At 44.2% G+C, this 23,848-nt stretch overlaps 1 protein-coding gene across 4 annotated transcripts in view; it reads right to left on the reverse strand.

The window, feature by feature from the left end:
* CAMTA1 (calmodulin binding transcription activator 1) overlaps positions 1-23,848 on the reverse strand; it is a 1,244,145-nt gene that overhangs the window by 184,012 nt on the left and 1,036,285 nt on the right. For 3 of the 4 annotated variants that reach the window (XM_075279916.1, XM_075279915.1, XM_075279920.1), the window contains exon 7: positions 14,443-14,583. The exons of the other annotated variant lie outside the window; for it this stretch is intronic. In XM_075279916.1, the coding sequence (XP_075136017.1) occupies positions 14,443-14,583 (141 nt within the window). The remainder of the gene's footprint in view (positions 1-14,442; positions 14,584-23,848) is intronic. 4 annotated transcript variants of the gene reach the window in all.

Raw genomic sequence — 23,848 nt, forward strand, 5'->3', positions numbered from 1 at the left:
TTTTAATACTGCTATACAGTGCCATTGTCTGACTGGGAATTCAAAGAATATATGGGGGTTATGTGCACCCACAATTTTTAATACTGGTATACAGTGCCATTGTCTGACTGGGAATTCAAAGAATATATGGGGGTTACGTGCACCCACAATTTTTAATACTGCTATACAGTGCCATTGTCTGACTGGGAATTCAAAGAATATATGGGGGTTATGTGCACCCACAATTTTTACTACTGGTATACAGTGCCATTGTCTGACTGGGAATTCAAAGAATATATTGGGGTGACGTGCACCCACAATTTTTGCTACTGCTATACAGTTCCATTGTCTCACTGGGAATTCAAAGAATATATGGGGGTTATGTGCACCCACAATTTTTAATACTGGTATACAGTGCCATTGTCTGACTGGGAATTCAAAGAATATATGGGGGTTATGTGCACCCACAATTTTTAATACTGGTATATAGTGCCATTGTCTGACTGGGAATTCAAAGAATATATGGGGGTTACGTGCACCCACAATTTTTAATACTGGTATACAGTGCCATTGTCTGACTGGGAATTCAAAGAATATATGGGGGTTATGTGCACCCACAATTTTTAATACTGGTATACAGTGCCATTGTCTGACTGGGAATTCAAAGAATATATGGGGGTTATGTGCACCCACAATTTTTACTACTGGTATACAGTGCCATTGTCTAACTGGGAATTCAAAGAATATATTGGGGTGACGTGCACCCACAATTTTTGCTACTGCTATACAGTTCCATTGTCTCACTGGGAATTCAAAGAATATATGGGGGTTATGTGCACCCACAATTTTTAATACTGGTATACAGTGCCATTGTCTGACTGGGAATTCAAAGAATATATGGGGGTTACGTGCACCCACAATTTTTAATACTGCTATACAGTGCCATTGTCTGACTGGGAATTCAAAGAATATATGGGGGTTATGTGCACCCACAATTTTTACTACTGGTATACAGTGCCATTGTCTGACTGGGAATTCAAAGAATATATGGGGGTTACGTGCACCCACAATTTTTAATACTGCTATACAGTGCCATTGTCTGACTGGGAATTCAAAGAATATATGGGGGTTATGTGCACCCACAATTTTTACTACTGGTATACAGTGCCATTGTCTGACTGGGAATTCAAAGAATATATTGGGGTGATGTGCACCCACAATTTTTGCTACTGCTATACAGTTCCATTGTCTGACTGGGAATTCAAAGAATATATGGGGGTTATGTGCACCCACAATTTTTAATACTGGTATATAGTGCCATTGTCTGACTGGGAATTCAAAGAATATATGGGGGTTATGTGCACCCACAATTTTTAATACTGGTATACAGTGCCATTGTCTGACTGGGAATTCAAAGAATATATGGGGGTTATGTGCACCCACAATTTTTAATACTGGTATATAGTGCCATTGTCTGACTGGGAATTCAAAGAATATATGGGGGTTACGTGCACCCACAATTTTTAATACTGCTATACAGTGCCATTGTCTGACTGGGAATTCAAAGAATATATTGGGGTGACGTGCACCCACAATTTTTGCTACTGCTATACAGTTCCATTGTCTCACTGGGAATTCAAAGAATATATGGGGGTTATGTGCACCCACAATTTTTAATACTGGTATACAGTGCCATTGTCTGACTGGGAATTCAAAGAATATATGGGGGTTATGTGCACCCACAATTTTTAATACTGGTATATAGTGCCATTGTCTGACTGGGAATTCAAAGAATATATGGGGGTTACGTGCACCCACAATTTTTAATACTGGTATATAGTGCCATTGTCTGACTGGGAATTCAAAGAATATATGGGGGTTATGTGCACCCACAATTTTTAATACTGGTATACAGTGCCATTGTCTGACTGGGAATTCAAAGAATATATGGGGGTTATGTGCACCCACAATTTTTACTACTGGTATACAGTGCCATTGTCTAACTGGGAATTCAAAGAATATATTGGGGTGACGTGCACCCACAATTTTTGCTACTGCTATACAGTTCCATTGTCTCACTGGGAATTCAAAGAATATATGGGGGTTATGTGCACCCACAATTTTTAATACTGGTATACAGTGCCATTGTCTGACTGGGAATTCAAAGAATATATGGGGGTTACGTGCACCCACAATTTTTAATACTGCTATACAGTGCCATTGTCTGACTGGGAATTCAAAGAATATATGGGGGTTATGTGCACCCACAATTTTTAATACTGCTATACAGTGCCATTGTCTGACTGGGAATTCAAAGAATATATGGGGGTTATGTGCACCCACAATTTTTACTACTGGTATACAGTGCCATTGTCTGACTGGGAATTCAAAGAATATATTGGGGTGACGTGCACCCACAATTTTTGCTACTGCTATACAGTTCCATTGTCTGACTGGGAATTCAAAGAATATATGGGGGTTATGTGCACCCACAATTTTTAATACTGGTATATAGTGCCATTGTCTGACTGGGAATTCAAAGAATATATGGGGGTTATGTGCACCCACAATTTTTAATACTGGTATACAGTGCCATTGTCTGACTGGGAATTCAAAGAATATATGGGGGTTATGTGCACCCACAATTTTTAATACTGGTATATAGTGCCATTGTCTGACTGGGAATTCAAAGAATATATGGGGGTTACGTGCACCCACAATTTTTAATACTGCTATACAGTGCCATTGTCTGACTGGGAATTCAAAGAATATATGGGGGTTATGTGCACCCACAATTTTTACTACTGGTATACAGTGCCATTGTCTAACTGGGAATTCAAAGAATATATTGGGGTGACGTGCACCCACAATTTTTACTACTGGTATACAGTGCCATTGTCTGACTGGGAATTCAAAGAATATATGGGGGTTATGTGCACCCACAATTTTTAATACTGGTATATAGTGCCATTGTCTGACTGGGAATTCAAAGAATATATGGGGGTTACGTGCACCCACAATTTTTAATACTGCTATACAGTGCCATTGTCTGACTGGGAATTCAAAGAATATATGGGGGTTATGTGCACCCACAATTTTTAATACTGGTATACAGTGCCATTGTCTGACTGGGAATTCAAAGAATATATGGGGGTTATGTGCACCCACAATTTTTAATACTGGTATATAGTGCCATTGTCTGACTGGGAATTCAAAGAATATATGGGGGTTACGTGCACCCACAATTTTTAATACTGGTATACAGTGCCATTGTCTGACTGGGAATTCAAAGAATATATGGGGGTTATGTGCACCCACAATTTTTAATACTGGTATACAGTGCCATTGTCTGACTGGGAATTCAAAGAATATATGGGGGTTATGTGCACCCACAATTTTTACTACTGGTATACAGTGCCATTGTCTAACTGGGAATTCAAAGAATATATTGGGGTGACGTGCACCCACAATTTTTGCTACTGCTATACAGTTCCATTGTCTCACTGGGAATTCAAAGAATATATGGGGGTTATGTGCACCCACAATTTTTAATACTGGTATACAGTGCCATTGTCTGACTGGGAATTCAAAGAATATATGGGGGTTATGTGCACCCACAATTTTTACTACTGGTATACAGTGCCATTGTCTAACTGGGAATTCAAAGAATATATTGGGGTGACGTGCACCCACAATTTTTGCTACTGCTATACAGTTCCATTGTCTCACTGGGAATTCAAAGAATATATGGGGGTTATGTGCACCCACAATTTTTAATACTGGTATACAGTGCCATTGTCTGACTGGGAATTCAAAGAATATATGGGGGTTATGTGCACCCACAATTTTTAATACTGGTATATAGTGCCATTGTCTGACTGGGAATTCAAAGAATATATGGGGGTTACGTGCACCCACAATTTTTAATACTGGTATACAGTGCCATTGTCTGACTGGGAATTCAAAGAATATATGGGGGTTACGTGCACCCACAATTTTTAATACTGCTATACAGTGCCATTGTCTGACTGGGAATTCAAAGAATATATGGGGGTTATGTGCACCCACAATTTTTAATACTGGTATACAGTGCCATTGTCTCACTGGGAATTCCACAAATAATTTGGGGATTCATTCACCCTACATCTCAGGCTCTTGCCATATTCACCCAGGTTGTCAGTGCTGCACCAGCTCGTTCCCAGACAGCTCGGCCCGAAAAACGCGTTACCTATATAGAGGATTTGGACAATGAAGACAACATGTTCTAAATCTAATGTCTGCACCTTCTCCAGAATTAAAATAAAGGCAGCGTTTAACTTTCAAATAGCACTGCACAAAGGAAGAGCTTATCAGCTTGTCTCATGACATGCTACTGAAAAGTTTCATTTGTGTATCTTAATGTAAATATAGTTGTATAAGCTTTTTGGGTTTTAGGCACTGCCAAGTTATTTATTACCACCCACTCCCTTATAATGATGATGACGCCAAAGTCACTATGGGTGTTCAGAGCTCACAGCTTTGGGTGACATTTGTCTTGCTCTCTGTCGGTACCAGCTGTCTTTTTGGATACCGTAAAGTTATGTTGACTTTATTAACAGCTATAGAAGCTTTAGCCAGGTTGTGACGGTGTGTAACCCTAACAACACTAAGTGGGATACACATTAATAGTCAGTCTATGTACGCTAAACGTATCACTGAAGTAATTTTTTTTCCCTCTCCCCTAATATAAGAAAGGAACAGACATTAGACCTAGACCGGGGTTCGAGGCTTGAAAAAATCCAGTATTATTTGTTCTTCATGATGTGAAATATGTGTTGAAAAGCAACCCAAGATGAAGTCAGCCATGTGTGCCAGTGTGTTACTTGGCATGCCTTTGCTGGCCCCAACTGTAAGGGTCACTCTCCATTTCCTCCATTTTCCACTCCCCTTCACACCATTTGTGGTGAAGCAATGGGATGCACTGAAGTGCACCCTCTAGCCTCGTGTGGGATAGGGACATCAGATGCCACTCCAACCCCCTCGTCTTCCTCCGCCAGCCAACGGTGCGAAGATGAGAGGAGTGTGCTCTGAATGTTTTCTGCCTAGCAGAGGCTAGTTCTCACTTACGAAAATGGCCCCACTTTGACCTGTATATCAGGCACAATGGTGTAGGTTTCAAAGAAACATGGCACCAACAAGTTGGAAAACGTGGGCCATGCGTGGACCGTGTTTGAGTCTGGCAAGCTCCAGATCTGCTACCAGGTTCCAGCCATTATCACAGGCGCAAAAATGCCAGGCCCCAGGTGTAGCAGGGAAAAAAAAATGCCATCTCAGCCAGGATGGCATCCCTGACCTCGGAGGCACTGTGCTGTCTGTCCCCCAAGCTGATCAGTTTCAGCACGGCCTACTGACATCTCCCCATGCCAGTGTTACAGTGTTTTCCGCTAGTAGCTGGGGTGGAGGTTGCAGCTTCGTAGGGTTTCAGTCTACTCCTGCCATGAATTTTGGCCTGGGAGAGGAGATAGGCCACCCCAGTTTGCACCCGGGGAACAGACTCCACCACATTCACCCTGCCTGTCATTAAAGATAAGCACTGCAGCATCCCTGACCACAGGCGCTTGTCCATGTGTCGGTGGTCAAGTGGACCTTGCAGCAAAGCGCAGAGCTCTGGGCCCGACTGATGTTATGGGACACATGCAGGCGCAAGGCAGAGACAGCACACCAAGAGAAGTAGTAACGGCTAGGCCCAGCATAGGGAGGTGCCCCAGCTGCCATCTGCTGACGGAAGGCCTGGGTCTCCAGAAGCATAAACAAACACCAACATCTCCAGGGCCAGCAGTTTATCGATGAGGCTGTTACAGGCTTGGGCATGGGGGTGGGTTGTATTGTACTTCTGCCTGCAATGAAAAGCTTGGGAAATGTGGAGTGGCTGGGAAGAGGCGCATGATGGTGCAGGCCAAAAGGGCGCATGAGGGTGAACTCCCCAATGTGTCAGAGATAGGTGTGTAGGTGTCCTTGCATCATATACTTGCACCATATTTGGCTTTGGAAGTTAATTTTGTGCCAAAAAGTGGTTAAGACAGCGATCCCTCAGCTACTCCCGTTACACTGTCTATTGAAGTTACCATCTGTGGAAGTGGACCACCATTTCTAAGATCCCAAAGGAAGCAGGCAAGAGATGTGCAGTTCAGAAAAAAAGATGAGAAAATAAGTTTAGGCTGTAGAGCACAGAGGGATCGGAGAGGACAGAGCTGGTGTCGGCCAGGTATTCCCACAACATGCGCCTATACTTGTCCCTCCTGGTGACACTAGGCCCCTGAGTGGCAGTAATTTGTCCAGGGGGGCCATTAACGTGTTCCAGACCTAGGAATAAGTCTTCCAACAGGGTAGAGTTTTGCATGCCTTTGCTTCTACCCACTGTTTTTGCTGCTTAGCTTCCCTCCACATCTACTCTGCTTTCACCCCTAAACATCACCCCAGTTTATGCCTTTGCTTCTACCCAGGTTTTTTGTTGATTTAGCTTCCCTCTACATCTACACTGCTTTAGCCCCTAGACATCACCCCTGTCCATGTGGGGTCGGTGGCCTCGTCATCCACCAACTCCTCTTCCAATTGCGCACTGCCCCCTTACTGCAAACCGCACATGACCACAGCTTGCCTTGATGGCAACTGTGTCTCATGATCCCCACTTAGGTCCAGACAAGTCGGTGGCGGGTCCAAAACCCCAAAATTGGAAGGAAATGGCAGATGCTGCAGTATTTCTAACACCTGTTCCTGGTGCTCGGGCCTGGTCTGTGTTGTACCCTGCACCCTGCTTAACGCATCTGCCATATCCGAAGTTGTGCTGAGCGCATGCTAATGTTTCGTGTCCAGTGCAATGGATGGGATGGGATTTCACATAAGTCTGCCACCCATGGCCACTCATGGTTGAGCAACTGAGGGAGTTGACTTTGACGAACCCGAGGGTTTTGGAGTTGGAACTACATCAAAGGTCTGTGCTGCTCACACACTCTGCTCAACACATGATATGTTTAGTGCCAGCAGTGTGGAGACGTCGCACAACAGCCGTTGTTCCAGCAGGTACAGGCGTTGTAGGAGTGCATAGAGGCTAGCAGCGGCAACTATACACTTTAAAAACTATCCGCACAAGCGCCACACTTTCACCAGTAGCTCAGGAACATTGGGGTACCTTTTTCAAAAGATTAGCAGCAATGAGTTAAAAACGTGGCCCAGGCATGGAATATGTTGCAGGCTGCCAAGCTACAGAGCCAATCCCAGGTTACGGCCATTATCACACATGACAACATGCCTGGGCCCAGGTGCAGTGGCAAAAACCACATTGCCGTCTCATCGAGGATGGCATGACTCACTTTGTAGGCAGTGTGCTGTCTGGCCCCCAAGCTGATGAGCTTCAGCACGGCCCGCTGACGTCTCCCCACACCAGTGTTGCAGCGTTTCCAGCTCGTAGCTGGGGTCAATTTAACAGCGGAGGAGGGTGGTGTTTCAGCCCTCCTCCCAGGAATGTTGTGTGGGGAGACAAGTCAGGCCACCACATTTTGCGACCCGGTCCACGCCTCAACTACATTCAACCACTGTGCCCAAATTGAAAGGTAGCGTCCCTGTCCGCATGCACTTGTCCATTCGTAACTGGTCACATGGAACTTTAGGGCTAAGCGCTGAATTTAGGGACCGCCTCATGTTTGGGGGAAAGTGCTGGTGTGGACGGCACAGTGCGGTGGCGCAGTAGACACTCTGCCCAAAAAGGGCAGAGTGTCCCCCAGCCGGGATTCCAACATCTCCTGGGCCAGATTTCTTGAGATGAGGCCGTTGAAGCCTTGGGCATGTGGGTGGGTTGCGCTGTACTTTAGCATGAAATGAAAGGCTTGGGAGATGGGGAGTTGCTGGGAAGAGGCGCATGATGGCGCGGGCAAAAGGAGAAATGGCAGGAAAAGGTGAGGATAAGGGTGAACTCCCCAAAGTGTCAGAGGCAGATGTGGAGGTGTCCTGGCTCCTGGTCTGGACTGCAGCGCCAGCCCTGTCAACAGTGGAAGAGGCAGTGGCCGCCAGGCCAAACGACGATTATCCTGCGCTTGCTCTCACCCACTGAGCCCAGGGCTTGCCTTCCAAATGATGGCACCCGCAAGAGGTGGTGAGATTCCTCTCCGCAGATCTCCAAACCATCTTGGACTTGCAAATTGCACTAAATTTGTCATGTAACTGACATGTATATGATGAGTCTATCCATTGTCTGTTCATTTTGGTGAAAGTCAGCCTGTCAGCTGACAGACAGCTGTGCTTGTCAGTGATGATGTCACCGGCTGCTTGTACCCCCAGTTTTTGCTGCTTAGCTTGCCTCCACATCCACACTGCTTTTGCCCCTACACATCACCCCTATCCATGCCTGTGCCTCTAGCCATAAGTCTGCCACCCATGGAAACTCATGGTGCAGAAAGTGAGGGAGCTGACTCTGAGGAACCCTTGGGTTTTGTAGCTGGTACTCCATCAAAGGTCTCTGCTGCTCACACACCCTGCTGAACATACGGTATCTAGGGTTAGAGCGTGTGGTGACCTCGCACAACAGTAGGTGCTTCAGGCAGATGTAGGCCTTGCTGGAGTGTATTGCGGCTAGCTCCAGGTACTGTAGACTTGGGAAAGTGGGTGTCCAAGTGCCGCACTTTCACCCTTAGCTCAGCTAATTTGGGGTATGTTTTTAAAGATCATTGCACCACTACATTGAACATGTGGGCCAGGCATGGAACGTGTTGGAGGCTGGCAAGCTCCAGAGCCCTCCAACAAGCTAAAAAACCTGGCCCCAGGGGCAGCGGGGATAAACAAATTGCCATCTCATCCAGGATGGCATCCCTGACCTCAGAGGCAGTGTGCTGTCCGTCTCCCAAGCTGATGAGCTTCAGCCCAGCCTGCTGACGTCTCCCCACACCAGTGTTGCAGCGTTTTCAGCTCGTAGCTGGGGTAAATCTAACAGCGGAGGAGGAGGAGGGTGGTGTTTCAGCCCTCCTCCCAGGAATGTTTTGTGGGGAAACAAGTCAGGAAAATTCTTGAAACGGGAGAGTTTTGCATCTTTGCCCTTGCTGCCTATGGACATCCCTTTGCCTCTAGCCACCATTTTCCCTGCTTTGCTTGCCTCCAAATCCACACTGCTTTTGCCCCTAGACATCACCCCAGTCCATGCCTTAGCTTGTACCCCCAGTTTTTCCTGCTTAGCTTGCCTCCACATCCACACTGCTTTTGCCCCTAGACATCACCCCAGTCCATGCCTTAGCTTGTATCCCCAGTTTTTCCTGCTTAGCTTGCCTCCACATCCACACTGCTTTTGCCCCTAGACATCACCCCAGTCCATGCCTTAGCTTGTACCCCCAGTTTTTCCTGCTTAGCTTGCCTCCACATCCACACTGCTTTTGCCCCTAGACATCATCCCTATCCATGCCTCTTCCCCTAGCCATAACTCTGCCACCCCTGGAAACTCATGGTGCAGAAACTTTGGTTGCTGACTTTGAGGAACCCTTGGGTTTTGTAGATGGAACTCCATCAAAGGTCTGTGCAGCTCACACACCCTGCTCAAGATATGGTATTGTAGGGTTTCAGCGTGTGTGAATGACGGACAACAGCCTGTGTTTGGACAGATGTAGGCCTTGCTAGAGTGTTTTTAGGCTAGCAGCGACTCCTGTGCACTTGCAAAAGTGGGCGCACAAGCGCCGCATTTTCAACAGTAGCTTCGGTACATTTGGGTATGTTTTTAAAAAACTTTGCACCACTAGGTTAGACGTGGGCCAAACATGGAACGTGTTGGAGGCTGGCAAGCTCCAGAGCCGCTACCAGGTTCCAGCCATTATCACAGGCGTAAAAATGCCAGGCCCCAGGTGTAGCAGGGAAAAAAAAATGCCATCTCAGCCAGGATGGCATCCCTGACCTCGGAGGCACTGTGCTGTCTGTCCCCCAAGCTGATGAGCTTCAGCACCGCCTGCTGACGTCTCCCCACACCAGTGTTTTAGCGTTTGCCGCTAGTAGCTGTGGTGGAGGTTGCAGCGTCGTAGGGTTTCAGTCTACTCCTGCCATGAATTTTGGCCTGGGAGAGGAGATAGGCCACCCCAGTTTGCACCCGGGGAACAGACTCCACCACATTCACCCTGCCTGTCATTAAAGATAAGCACTGCAGCATCCCTGACCACAGGCGCTTGTCCAAGTGTCGGTGGTCAAGTGGACCTTGCAGCAAAGCGCGGAACTAAGGGCCCACCTGATGTTGAGTGACACGTGCTGGTGCAAGGCGGGGACGCCACACCGGGAGAAGTTGAGACGGCTAGGGACGGCATAGTGAGGTGCCACAGTTGCCATCAGGTCCGGGAAGGCGGGAGTTTCAACAAGCCGGAACGCCAACCTCTCCTGGGCCAGCAGTTTAGCGATGTTGGCGTTCTAGGCTTGCGTGGGTGGGTGGTTAGCGGTGTATTTCTGCCGGCGCTCCAATGTCTGAGAGATGGTGGGTTGTTGTAAAGAAGCGCCTGATGGTGCCTTTGATGGTGCAGGAGAAGGAGATAAGACAGAAACAGGGGAGGATGAGGGAGAAGTCAACAAAGTGGCGGAGGCAGATGAAGTGATGTCCTGGCTCGTCCTCTGGAGTGCATCGCCAGCACTGTGAGCAGAGGCAGTGGCATGAACGGCGGGCGACGTTTGTCCTGCCGTTGCTGCCTGCCACTGATTCCATTGCTTGGATTCCAAATGACGGTGCATTGAAGTGGTGGACAGGTTGCTCTTCTCAGGGCCCCTACTCGATTTCGAGAGGCAAATTGTGTAGACGACACTATATCTGTCCTCGGCGCATTCCTTGAAAAAACTCTACACCTTCAAGAAACGTGCCCTCGATGGGGGAGTTTTTCTGGGCTGGGTACAAAAGGGAACATCTTCGGACATTCCGGGTCTGGCCTGGCTTCGGCAAAGCAGCTGACCTCTGCCTCTGGCTACCCTTTTTGGTGCTGCACCTGCCTCAACATCCACACTACTTTCCCAGCTTGACATCTGCCTTGTCCAGGTGGGGTCGGTGTCCTCGTCGTCCACCACCTCCTCTTCCAACTCCTGTCTCGCCTCCTCCTCCTGCACAATGCGCATGTCAACTGGCTGCCCTGACAGCAACTGCGTCTCATCGTCGTCGATGAGGGTGGGTTGCTGGTCATCCGCCACCAAATTGACCGGAGATGGAATGGAGGAGACTCTAGTGTTTGAGCATCTGGACACAGATACTCGTCTGTTAGGTCCGTGGAATCGCGAAATGGAGGGGCAGGTTGCGGTACAGTCAAAGGAAGGGAGAACAGCTCTGGGGAGCAGGGACAGTTGGGGTTATTGTTCTGAGAAGATTGGGAATTTTGGGTGGAAGGAGGACAAGACTGTTGGGTAAGAGGAGGTAGAGGCTGACTGGCTGGTGGACAATGTGCTTTAAGCGTTATCCGACAGCCATTGCAAGACCTGTTCCTGGTTCTCGGGCCTACTAATCTTTGTACCATTCAGCCTAGTTAATGTGGAACTTTTGTGCAAAGCGCAGAACTTAGGGCCCGCCTGATGTTAAGGGACACACGCTGGTACAAGGCTCAACTCACCCTAAGTGCCAAAAACACTGCTGGTGCAAGGCTCTACTCATGCCAAGGGCCTCAATCTCTGCTGGTAGCTCAGCTTAAGGTCATGTAACTTTGTTTGGAAGGGCTCATGTTAAGGGCTAGAAAAGTGAATTTTGGAAGGTCTTACCACATCACACACACACACACACACACACACACACACACACACACACACACACACACACTCAAAATGACAGTTAAGGGTGAGGGCTTTTGGAATTCCCATTGCCTATTCCATTTGTGGTTGTCATGGGGAACGTGATTTAAAGGGGTGGTTGTTACTGTTTGTTGAGCTTAAATTGGGGTTTGTGTCCATCCATTTGGGGAGTAAAGAAGGTTTCCAGGTATTTTCCCACTTTGATAGAGGTTTTTTTGAATGTGGAAAGTGTGTAGTTGTTAGGCAGTGATGTTGGGGTAATAGAGGGTCTTTGGTGTGTTAGATGCCCCCAGGCATGCTTCCCCTGCTGTCCCAGTGTCATTCCAGAGGTGTTGGCATCATTTCCTGGGGTGTCATAGTGGACTTGGTGACCCTCCAGACACGGATTTGGGTTTCCCCCTTAACGAGTATCTGTTCCCCATAGACTATAATGGGGTTCGAAACCCGTTCGAACACACGAACATTGAGCGGCTGTTCGAATCGAATTTCGAACCTCGAACATTTTAGTGTTCGCTCATCTCTAGTGACCACCCTTTGGGAGAAGTGAAGGATTTAGGGGAGTCCTGGAAGTGATGATTTGGCCCATGGGGCTCTGATCTGAACATGATCCAGTATGTCTTGGATTACATGAAGATACAGAAGGATTTGACAAAGCCTGCATCTGCAGGAAATCTGTGGTTGTTTGGCAGAACTTCCCTGCCGAGTTCCTTTAAATATTGTGTCCTAGTGTATCTAGAAGAATTGATGGAAGGCAAAGGCTGGTCACACCCAATATTGATCTCACTTTTGTTCAGTCACTTCATTTGTTAATTGACAAAAATAAATCATTAAGAGTAAGTTCACACAGGGTTTTTCGGACTGGAACCTGAGGCGGAGGCCGCCTCAGATTCGGATCCAAAAGCCGGGTAGCCATGACTGAAGGCCGGTGCTCTGCACGCTCCACTCTGGATTAGGCCCAATGAATGGGCCTAGTGCGGAGGAGGGTGTGTCTTCAGGCCAAATCACGAGGCGAAACTGCCTGAAGAATGAACACCTCGCTTCTTTTTCCAGTAGCCGGCCTAAAAATCCTGACCAAAAAACTCAGTGTGTACTTACCCTAACACTTCTATATCTGAAAGCTTTCTTACTCTTCAGTACTACTGTATATACAAATAAAATACATAGTCATGCAAATTAAACCTTATAATTAGAGATGATCGAGTAGTACTCGATCGAGTAGGCATTCGATCGAATACTACGGTATTCGAAATACTCGTACTCGATCGAGTACCTCTCGCTATTCGAATGGAAAAGTTCGATGCAGAACCAGCATTGATTGGCCGAATGCTATACAGTCGGCCAATCAACGCTGGTTCTTCGCCTACCTTTAGAAGTCTTCTCCGTGCAGCTTCCCCGCAGCGTCTTCCGGCTCTGAATTCACTCTGCCAGGCATCGGCATTGTAGTGCGGGCATGCGCAGTCGGCTCTGCCCAGGCCCGATGCCTGGCAGAGTGAATTCAGAGCCGGAAGATGCCGCGGGGACGCTACATGGAGAAGACTTCTCGGAGGATCCAGCCCGACCCTCACTCATGGACTTGGTAAGTATAATTTGATAGAATGTTGCCTACCCCTGAAACGAGCATTTTCCGCCCATAGAGTATAATAGGGTTCGATATTCGATTCGAGTAGTCGGATATTGAAGGGCTACTCGAAATGAATATCGAACATTTTACTGTTCGCTCATCTCTACTTCTAATATTTTGTTTTGATAGAGTAAATATAAATTCTTGTCTCTCATATCATCTCAATTCATGGAAATTGTAAAATATATTAAAATAATCATCATCATCATCATCATCATCATCATATAGGCGATATGATTTTGACATTAAGTGAGCAGAAAAAAAAAGTAAAACCTGTTTACAATTTGTCACATGCACAAAGCCTAGGTGAGCTTCCAACATGATCCACAGTGCTTTGCTATTTTCTATATTATACAGCCCCCTAAGCAATGCCTATCTAAAGTTGAAGACGATACACCTACACATAAAATATCACCCCTTTATCACCATGCCCGGTAGTTTAGCCTAGGACTCTACAAAGAGGATACTACTGAGAATACCCCATGGAGTAACAGTAGTGATTCCCCTGAAAGAGAAGCAGGCTAAACTACTACGCATTTCTAAAAATCACCCAGTGTGAACCAATGAAGCATGCTTCCATTCATTATATACAACAAAATGTCAATTTATATTTCTCTGGAGAAAAATTAGTTTGCAAGTAGTCAGAATATGGAAATATTCTTACATTACATGCAAATTTATCATATATTGTAGCAAATTCTGAATAATTCCAGTAATTGATGTATATTTTGCGCACAATTGTCGCTACTCTGGCACCCCAGGCAATGTCCTTTGGGCACGTCATTGAGAATTTTGCTATTTTGGTACAATTTGTTACATTTGATTTCAGGTTTATGTAATGTCAGGGTGCAGATGTCGTCAATGTACCGTAACCCAAGTGTTAACAACCAGTTCTCAGTACTGTTTTATAAGCTGTACTAGTTGCTATGGGTAAGAGCACATTAAGGCTTTTTGCACATTGTTATTGCATAAACCCCATCCTACTCTTAGCTCCACATTAATAAAAGAAGCCTTCAGGTGAGAATGGCTGGTAACATTATTAAACAATGGCTAATAGTGAGCACCCTATAGAGCTCTATAGTTACCTAAGTTGCCAGTGCAGAGACAGTTGTGCGTCCGAGGTTGAGGTTTGCTCTGGTGACTGTCGAGTATCTGCTGAACAAGGTGCTCCACAGAAAACCCTGAACTGCTGTTTCCATTGCTGCACGTCCACTTAATACCGTGAACTGTGGAGAGAATATTGGAGGCCAAAGTCAAAAACAGCTTAGTTTTTTTTTTTGTTTGTTTGTTTTATTTTCCCTCTTACAGTGTAAGCAATGCAAGCAGCTATTTGTAGGCAGAAAAAATACTTACATCTATGTTCAATATAAGTCTGGTGTTTTCCATATAAACCAACCAGATAGATCAGAGGCATCATCTGAAGCCCCAATACAAAATGGGCCATAGGGATCCACACTTACCATGTGCCATTTATAGTACTGGGTCTTCTTATGTGACAGTGAGGACCCCCCCCCCCCAGGCTTCAAGGCTTGACCCCTATAATACACCCTGATCTGATTCCTATTGCCATGTTTCAATAAAGGATTTAGAATGACAATAGGTAAAGGTTGGCTTGCAATGGGCAAAGACATATTTTTTGGACTTCATATATCTCTGTAAATATAACAAACCTCAGCAAAAAATATTTTGCTCTAACATCTAATTTGTCAATATTATCTATTGGGTGGAAATTCTCTTTAAAGATGATCTTTCGTAGACTTTTCCTATTGCCTCCTGCCTGCCCCCACCCGTATTTGCAGGAGGACTATATTACTAGTAAAGAACATTCCATTATTAAAGGATATGTCCACAGCTTCAGAATTTTTTATGGTATCAATGCATCTAAAATAATAAGAATACCAACTTTGAAAATAGTCTAGATTAAAAAATCATTTAGTGCCTACAGCTACAATGCAGAGCTACTTGTCTCCATAGTTACAGGCTACAAGTTCTGTGTACTCTCATTCTATAGTTAAACTTCTTAACATTCTAGACATTAGCAACATGGAGTGGAGAGATACAGCGGAGTAAGAATGCAGGATCAGACTACACAGAGTTTGTAGTGTGTAATCATGGAGACACATAGGTCTGCATAGGAGCATTAGCAATAAAATGGTTGATATTTTTTGTTTAATGGTATTTGTAAAATTGAATTGCTGTTTAGTTTGGTTTGCTTTGGAGTAGTTACAATATTCACAGATGTGGACATAGCCTTCAAGAAATTGTTACTCTTGAAAATAATATCCAACACAGATAACACAGTATAGAGCAACAGCAGAGGCATAACTACCGGGGTAGCAGCAGAAGCGGACATTAGGGGGATACCTACCGTTATGGATTTAATTTTTTTTTAATAGGCTGTTACCTGCTCGGGCCCTTTTTACTTACCAATACTGGCTCCTGCTCACTGCCACTGGCACTTCCCCTTCTGTGGAGGCCACTATGATCAGGACCCGGATCGGTAAGTGAGGTTGTGGGCCCGCGAACCCCACAAACACTATCATTATATTCGGGGGGTCTTTTCAGACACCCAAGTATAATGATCGGAGACGCAGGGGAGATGAGGGAACATAAAAAATGCTATTACTTACCTCTCTTGGCTCCAGAAGGCTTCAGGCCTACTTGTGTGATGTCCCAGATTCCATCATTGAAGATGGTTGACATCACGCGGGAGTGCGCCGGAGCCAGGGAGAGGCAAGTGACAGTGTTTTTTATGTTTGTGTCCTCCCTTGAGTCTCTGATTATTATACTCTGGATGGTCCACAATGGGGCATTATGTGGTATGCAGGGGCCACTATGGAGAATAATGTTGTGTACAGGGGCCACTATGGGAAATAATAGTGTGTGCAGGAATGCACAGGGGGAGTTGGTCAGTCGGGGTCTTGGGGGGAGTCAGTCTGGCAGGGGTACGGGGCCCATGTCAAAAGCTCACCACGGGGCCCCGCAGTTCCTAGTTATACCACTGAGCATCAGTGTAATATATTGAAACCTCTATAAAAGTGTTCCCCAAACACAGTTTTGTACATATCTGGGATTCCTTGGAAGCTGTTAAGGGACTTCCTAGAAAGTCACCTTTAAAGAGGACCTTTCACCACTTTTGGGCACATGCAGTGTTTATATACTGCCAGAAAGCCGACAGTGCGCTGATTTCAGCGCACTGTCGGCTTTCCCGATCTGTGCCCGGTGTAAAGAGCCTACGGTGCCGGTACCGTAGTGCTCTATGGTCAGAAGGGCGTTTCTGACCATTAGCCAGAGACGTCCTTCTGCCTCGCGGCGCCAATCGCGCTGTACTGTGGAGCCGGGAGGAACTCCCCCCTCCCGCTCCTGATAATGCTCGTCTATGGACGAGCTGTGTGAGCAGAGGGTGGGGGCGTTCCTCCCCGCTCCACAGATCAGCGCGATTGGCGCCGCAAGGCAGAATGACGTCTCTGGCTAATGGTCAGAAACGCCCTTCTGACCATAGAGCACTACGGTACCGGCACCGTAGGCTCTTTACACTGGGCACAGATCGGGAAAGCCGACAGTGCGCTGAAATCAGCGCACTGTCGGCTTTCTGGCAGTATATAACACTGCATGTGCCCAAAAGTGGTGAAAGGTCCTCTTTAACAGCAGACAGGGTGGTTGTGCATAACAATAAGGGCAGGAATTACAGCTCTAGAATAAAGGGCACCCTGGTTAGCTTCCATATATCTGACAGAGCTTTCATTCAAATCAATGGGACGGGGATGCACAAGGTCTCAATGACATGTCAAAAGAGGAATATTCTCTTGAAATTGAACAATAAAATTCATGAAATTCTAAACAGTTTTTAACTAAATATAAACTTGGAATTTGTATAATTTACCTTTAAATTTTGCTGTAGGTTAAATCTGATGTTTTACATTCACATTTTATTCACACAGTCCTCTGTCAAACAATCATGTACTCTGCAGTCTGAAGCCACTAGAATTGTTGTCATTGTTCCAGTGGGCCTGCCATGTTCTGCTCGTACCTTGACCCCTGACAGCTGGAACACACTCACAACCTCATTGTCATTAGTCTCCAGACTACTGGGATCTCCAGTTTTCTATCCTGTCTGCATTTGTCCCTGTCATCATTGATCCTATGTAACCTCCACATGATCCCAGCTGTCACCAGCCCTGCAGATGAGCTGATATACATAACTGCCCATGAGTTGACTTCTTTTTGAGGTTGGAATTTAACCTAATTATACCCCGAGCTCCTGGGTAGAACTGTAGACACTGAATATGTCAGTTCACTACTGGGCTTAGTATAGTACAGAGTATATATTTCAGTGCAATACAGTATATAAGGCAGGAAAATAGCTTATAAAGGGTTGGGGAAGGGTCGATGAGCTGAGATTTTGTCTGGAGAGGAGGACAACCTGACTAACCCTGCTGCATTACATATTCAGTGCAACTTACGGTCTGTAACACCGCAGAATGTTAGTCCATAAAAATGGCTCAAACTACCAAATTTATATGAATGGTGCACGTCTGGGCTTGCTTCGTGTGCCAAAAAACAACTCATGTCTTAAGTAAATTTTATTTGCAGTAAAAGGGGGTCTAAAAAGCATTTGGTGTAAATTTTGGCACAATTTACAGTTCTGCTATCTTTTCATAGAATATTCTGCTGATAAGAATCTTCCCCTATATTCATAGTCGCCCCCGTTGAGTGTGGGTGGTTTCATACACAAGGGTGGAGATTTATAACTCCATTGCTGACGGAGGATGTGCCTTGCCTCCTCATAACTGAACCCTCTGGTGGGCTATGTGCTTGGAGGTAAATCTTGTCCAGTTCATAGTTGGCATAGATTTCCAGCATTGTTTAAGCCAGATATTTAATTTGGCTGGGCTGATGGCCCCGCTCCCTGCATGCCATCACCCCAACCTCTTTTTGGGAAAGCAGTAAGAGCGGAACAAAAAAGTTTAAAAAAAATGCTATTTTTTGCGCAAGAACACAATTTGCACAAAAAAAAAATTACAACTTTTTATGCCTTGTATGGCAGAAAACTGGTGTACAAGGAACAATATACCTGTTCAGATGTATTTTGTAAATCACAGCTCAGTAATTAACTATAATAGTTAACCAAGCTGAAAGTTAATTATTCAATTGGTACTTAAAGACATAGAAAAATGTTATATCTGACCACTATCTGGCAGCTCTACTCTGTATTAATATGTAATTATATTCCTTATAATTAGACATTAGAGATGAGCAAATTTTTCAAAAATTTTATTCAGCAGTTTAGCCAAATTTTCTGATACGATTCGATCCAAAGTAATTTGTGGTGAATCGTGTTAAAAAAACCAGCTATTTCTTGGCTGCAGAGAGCCTATGTAGTAGTGTAGAACACTATGCCTTCCAGTGGTTCTTAGTGATGTCCCACTAGAGGACCTGAACCAGCGATACACTGATTTCTGGTTCAGCATTATAGACTGTAATACATGTGTATTGCAGACTATAGGGAACGCCATTCTATGCAGACTGATAGGCTGACTTCTTCACCTCTGGGCAGGATCAATACCGGGTACTGGGGGCTACTAGCAGCCTAGAGTCACTGGTCAGACCCTGGGCTTCAGAAGATGAATATCGACACCCCTCGATCACGCCGGCCGCGGTGGGTGCCGAGGGGGACATGTAGTATGGTGGAATCCATTGGATGCTGTGGTCACATTTGACCGCAGCATCCAAAGAGTTAAAACTGACAATCGGAGCTGTGCTTCAGCCGGGGGTTATGGCACAGGGTGTTAGCTAACATCCGCTCCAGATGCTGTGGGCGGTCACGAAGGGGTTAAAGGGCTGTGACATCTTAGGGCTGGCTGCCTGTTGGTTGGCTGCACGCATGGCATTGTGGGTGATCCTGCATTGCCAGAGTTCCTTGCACTATATCCTAACATGTGCAGCAGCCATTTTAGGAAAAAAATGCAATTCGTTACCACGAAGCGTGAGGAAATCCGAATCAGTGTGAATTGAATAGGTCCTGAAATTTGGATCACATTCCACTTTGTCAGCATCAATTCACTCATCTATACTTATCATCTAAGAATTGTGGAGCATCTTTTATACTTTACATGTTCCTCTGTTATCCCTACTACAAATTTAGGAATAAATGGACAAATAGGTGTTACCAGTTGGGTGTGTGTCCATATGGAGTCCTGGCAATAAGTGTACAGTTCCCTTACAGCACCACTACAGATGAAATGAAGCAATGTATGGGGCCCAATGAAGTCAATGTGCTGTCTGAATAATGCCTGGATGTTCTAGGCTCTCCAGAGAACAAGGAACTATTTGTAGTCATTCTACAACAAAGGATTGCCCTCCATTGGTAATTTGGAAGTTGCCATTGCTGCTCTATTACAGTGGTCAGCAAGCCATAGTCCTTCGCTTAGTATATTTCTCCACATACTCTGGCAGCCATGACTATTACCATATAGGACTTGTAGTTCAGAGAGTTAGAGAGCCACAGGTACCCGACTAATGCTGCCGTTACTAGAACTGTCTGTATTCTCTTGGCCGGCTGAAAGGTTTATCAACATTGTGGTCACAGTTTTTACTTTTGTGTTCACGAATAATATTTCATAATGCCCTTTTGATACTGCAGAGAACTGCCTGACAGTGCAGCATGACAGCCCATTATCCTCCTGGTAAAAGAGGGTTAATGAATCATGGAAATGATAATTTATGTGCTGGTAATGTCATTTTTCAATGTCAAGTGCTACTTGCTATGAAATTATCTAAATTCATTTAAGATTAGGTGATACATATTTCCACCGCACAAGGGGAGGCAGCGAAAGTTGATGGAAAACTTACAAAAATGCACTTGACTAATATCCTCCGTATCATTGTGTACATTTACTGCATTTACAATAAGCTCTTTGCTACAGATGATTAAATGACAATTATGTTTTCTTTTACTATGTGCATCACAAACTTCTAATAGGACAAGCAAGATGGTGGTGGGAAAATAAGCCTCAAGAAGAGTCAAACGAATGGATTTTCTATCAAGAATGCGGACAGCTAGAGAGAACCAAACTGATTGTATCAAAATGGATTCGTTTTAGGATCAACTGAAACTTGTTGTCACCCACAAATCACTATTATATTTTGGGTCAAAAAATGAAACAGGCACAGATATTCATCTAAATTAATGTTGTTGGGTCCGCTCATTGCTACACATAGCCTGTTTGTATAGTATTCAGGAACTCTGTGTCGCTATATAGTGCTTCCACATTGTACCACATTGCTCATAGGAAAGAATTCTCCTTTAATACAGCAGCTGATGAAGCATGGCAAAACTAGAATTGGAAGCATATGGAAATATAATAGGGCCCTAGTGACTTATCTGGGTGGCATATTACATTGCCGGACCACAGGGAGGTTTACATCGCGATAATATGGCTGTGGGGCTGAGCCCTTAAATGATTTTGAATGTTTTTTAGGATAATAATAATGGTAAGAAATATTTTAAAAATAATAGTAGGCTTAATAACAATTATCAAAACTTTGTAAACCTATTATTATTATTATTATTATTATTATTATTATTATTATTATATAATAATAATAATCACACTAATTATTATAATAATATTTCCTATGATTTAGTAAATTTAAATATTATTAATTTCTTGTTATTATGATCATTATGCGGTTAGTTATATAATAATCAGTTTAAATTGCATTGTTAATAAAAACTATATTATAAAAATATGCAAAATATTAACATTTAACCCCTTAAGGACCAGGCCATTTTTTGGTTTCGCATTTTCGTTTTTCCCTCCTCACATTTCAAGAGCCATAACTTTTTCATTTTTCAGTTCACAGAGTCACATGATGGCTTATTGTTTGCGGGACAAATTGTACTTTGTAATGGCATCATTCAATATGCTGTGCAATGTACTGGGAAGCTGGAAAAAAATTCAGAATGAGGTGCAATTGGAGAAAAAATGCATTTGCGCCATTTTCTTATGGGTTTAATTTTTACAGCGTTCACTGTTTGGTACAAATGACATGTTACCTGTGTTCTACATGTCAGTACGAACGCGGTGATACCAAATTTATATAGTATTTGAAATGTTTTGATACTTTTAAAAAAATGATAAACTTTGCAAAATAGAAAAAAAAATTTGTGTCATCATGTTCTAACACCTGTAACTTTTTCATATTTCCATGTATGGAGCTGGTTGTGGTGTCTTTTTATGCGGGACAAGATGACGTTTCTATTGATACCATTTGGGGAAAGATCTGATGGTTTGATCACTTTTTATTCAATTTTTTATAGGAGGCAAAGTGTTGAAAAAAACGCTTTTTGGCTGTTTTTATTTTTTTTGCCGCTACGCCGTTCGCAGTACGGGATAAATGTTTTAATATTCTAATAGTTCGGGCATTTTGGAGCGCGGGGATACCTAATATGTTTATGTTTAATGTTCTTTAATTACTTTTATAGCTAATCTAGGGAAAGGGGGGTGATTTGAACTTTTATATTTTTTTTTATTTTTTTAATACTTTTAAAAACTTTTTTTTTTCTTCTATTACATTTATGATCAGACCCCTTAGGTACCTTGAAACCTAGGGGGTCTGATCGCTCATACTATTCACTGCAATACTACAGTACTGCAGTGAATAGCAGAATCCCAGCACTTCTATTAGACGATGCCTCTGGCATCGTCTAATAGATCTAGTGCAGAGACAAGCCTGGAAGCCTTCAATAGGCTTCTGGCTGTCATAGCAACCGATCACCGACCTCATGTGACGTTCAGGAGGGCGGCGATCGGGGAAACATGGCGGCGCCCATGCCGCCTGCGCTGTTTACACGCTGCGGTCGCGTTTGACCGCAGTGTGTAAAGGGTTAACAGCAGCGATCGGCTCGGGCACCGACCGCTGCTGTTATTGGCAGGTCCTGGTTGTATTATACAGCCGGCATCTGCCGTGTATGGAGCGAGCTCAGCGTGTGAGCTCGCTCTATACATCCCCATGCGACCCATGACGTACAGTTACGTCAAGGGTCGCTAAGGGGTTAAAAGCACATAATAATGTACTGAAAATCCAGTTTTAATACTAAAATAAATATCTAAAAATAATCATGATAACATTGTAATCCTTTAATCCAGGATGATTGAATGACTCAAAATGTGACAATTTTTTTTCATTTTTAAAACATTTTTACTGTATATAAAATACACTTATAAGGGTATAGCCCCTTAAAAAAGACGGGCAAAAATAAAATAATGATATAAGTTCCAAGTTCCGAATAATTCATCTACACTCTGTCTACTACTTATGTTCCTATGAAACAAATTCTGTGTCTGACGGTCTGCTGTTCTGGATTATCACATGGTAGATTATAAAATTTTCTGGATTACCAGATCCTGATTTATTAATATTTTTGGTTCTTCGGGGGCTGGATTAACGGAGTATTAAGGTAATAATAATGACTGAATTCACTTGGTTACATTTCCATTATATATAATAATATGGCTAATAACTTGCAGATACTGTTGAGTATTATTGCACACAAGGACAAATGTGTAATCCATATATAATCAGATAATGGCTAACTGGAAACATCTGTTTCCATCTCTTGGAGGTGGGACGATGACAACAGGTGGCCCCTGGGAGCTACTCAATTTGTTCAATTACTGTGACATGTTTCATGATCCCAGTAGAAATTCTATGCAATCTGTTACATTTTTATAGTAAGATTTATATCAGGTTCTTTACAGCATTCAACCAGCCCTTCAGTCAGTGAGGATCATTGCATCGAGTGTCAGGTGCTCACTGGCCCTGGCAAGGATCTAAGAAAGGCAGCGCATTATGGAAGCCATTTGTAAATTATAGGAAAGGCTAAATAGATATCTTCTAGGGGTCTGCACCACCTATGTCCATACAGTCCTTTGTATGGTCCCGCACCAATAGACATTTTATTTTAGTAATAGCTTGCATCCTAGCTATGTTTCTGCCCCGGGGGGCCCTGTCAGTGATTCGGGTATATGTGATTACACAGAATTTTTGCAACCCTGTAGTATGATTTGGTGATTGAGCCTGGGGATGGAGGACACTTATCAGCCGGCCTGTACACCTAGATGCCATCTCACCCATCTGATGCATACTGTATGGTGCCTATATGTATGGATTACAGTTGTGTTGTACAGCGCTCATGCAGTGGGTTCTGTTGGCCCACTCTGCCTGAGGGTCCCTCTGGGGGCCAGTCTGAGCCTCATAGATTGCCTATTGTTAAAAATGACCATTGATAATAATAATGTCCCCTAATAAAACCCTGAGACCTGTCACCTCTCCTGGCTTGTCTGTTTTAGGAAATACTTTCAAATCCCAAAAAATATAAATTTGGAACATAGCTCTGTGCTGTGCCGTTCCTCTGTTATTCCTTATGTTTATGTATGAATAAATTGACAACTGGGTTTTACCATTGCCCTTGTTAATAGGGTGTGT

The sequence above is a fragment of the Leptodactylus fuscus genome, chromosome 6, assembly GCF_031893055.1.
Source record: "Leptodactylus fuscus isolate aLepFus1 chromosome 6, aLepFus1.hap2, whole genome shotgun sequence".
Taxonomy (NCBI): Eukaryota; Metazoa; Chordata; class Amphibia; order Anura; family Leptodactylidae; genus Leptodactylus; species Leptodactylus fuscus.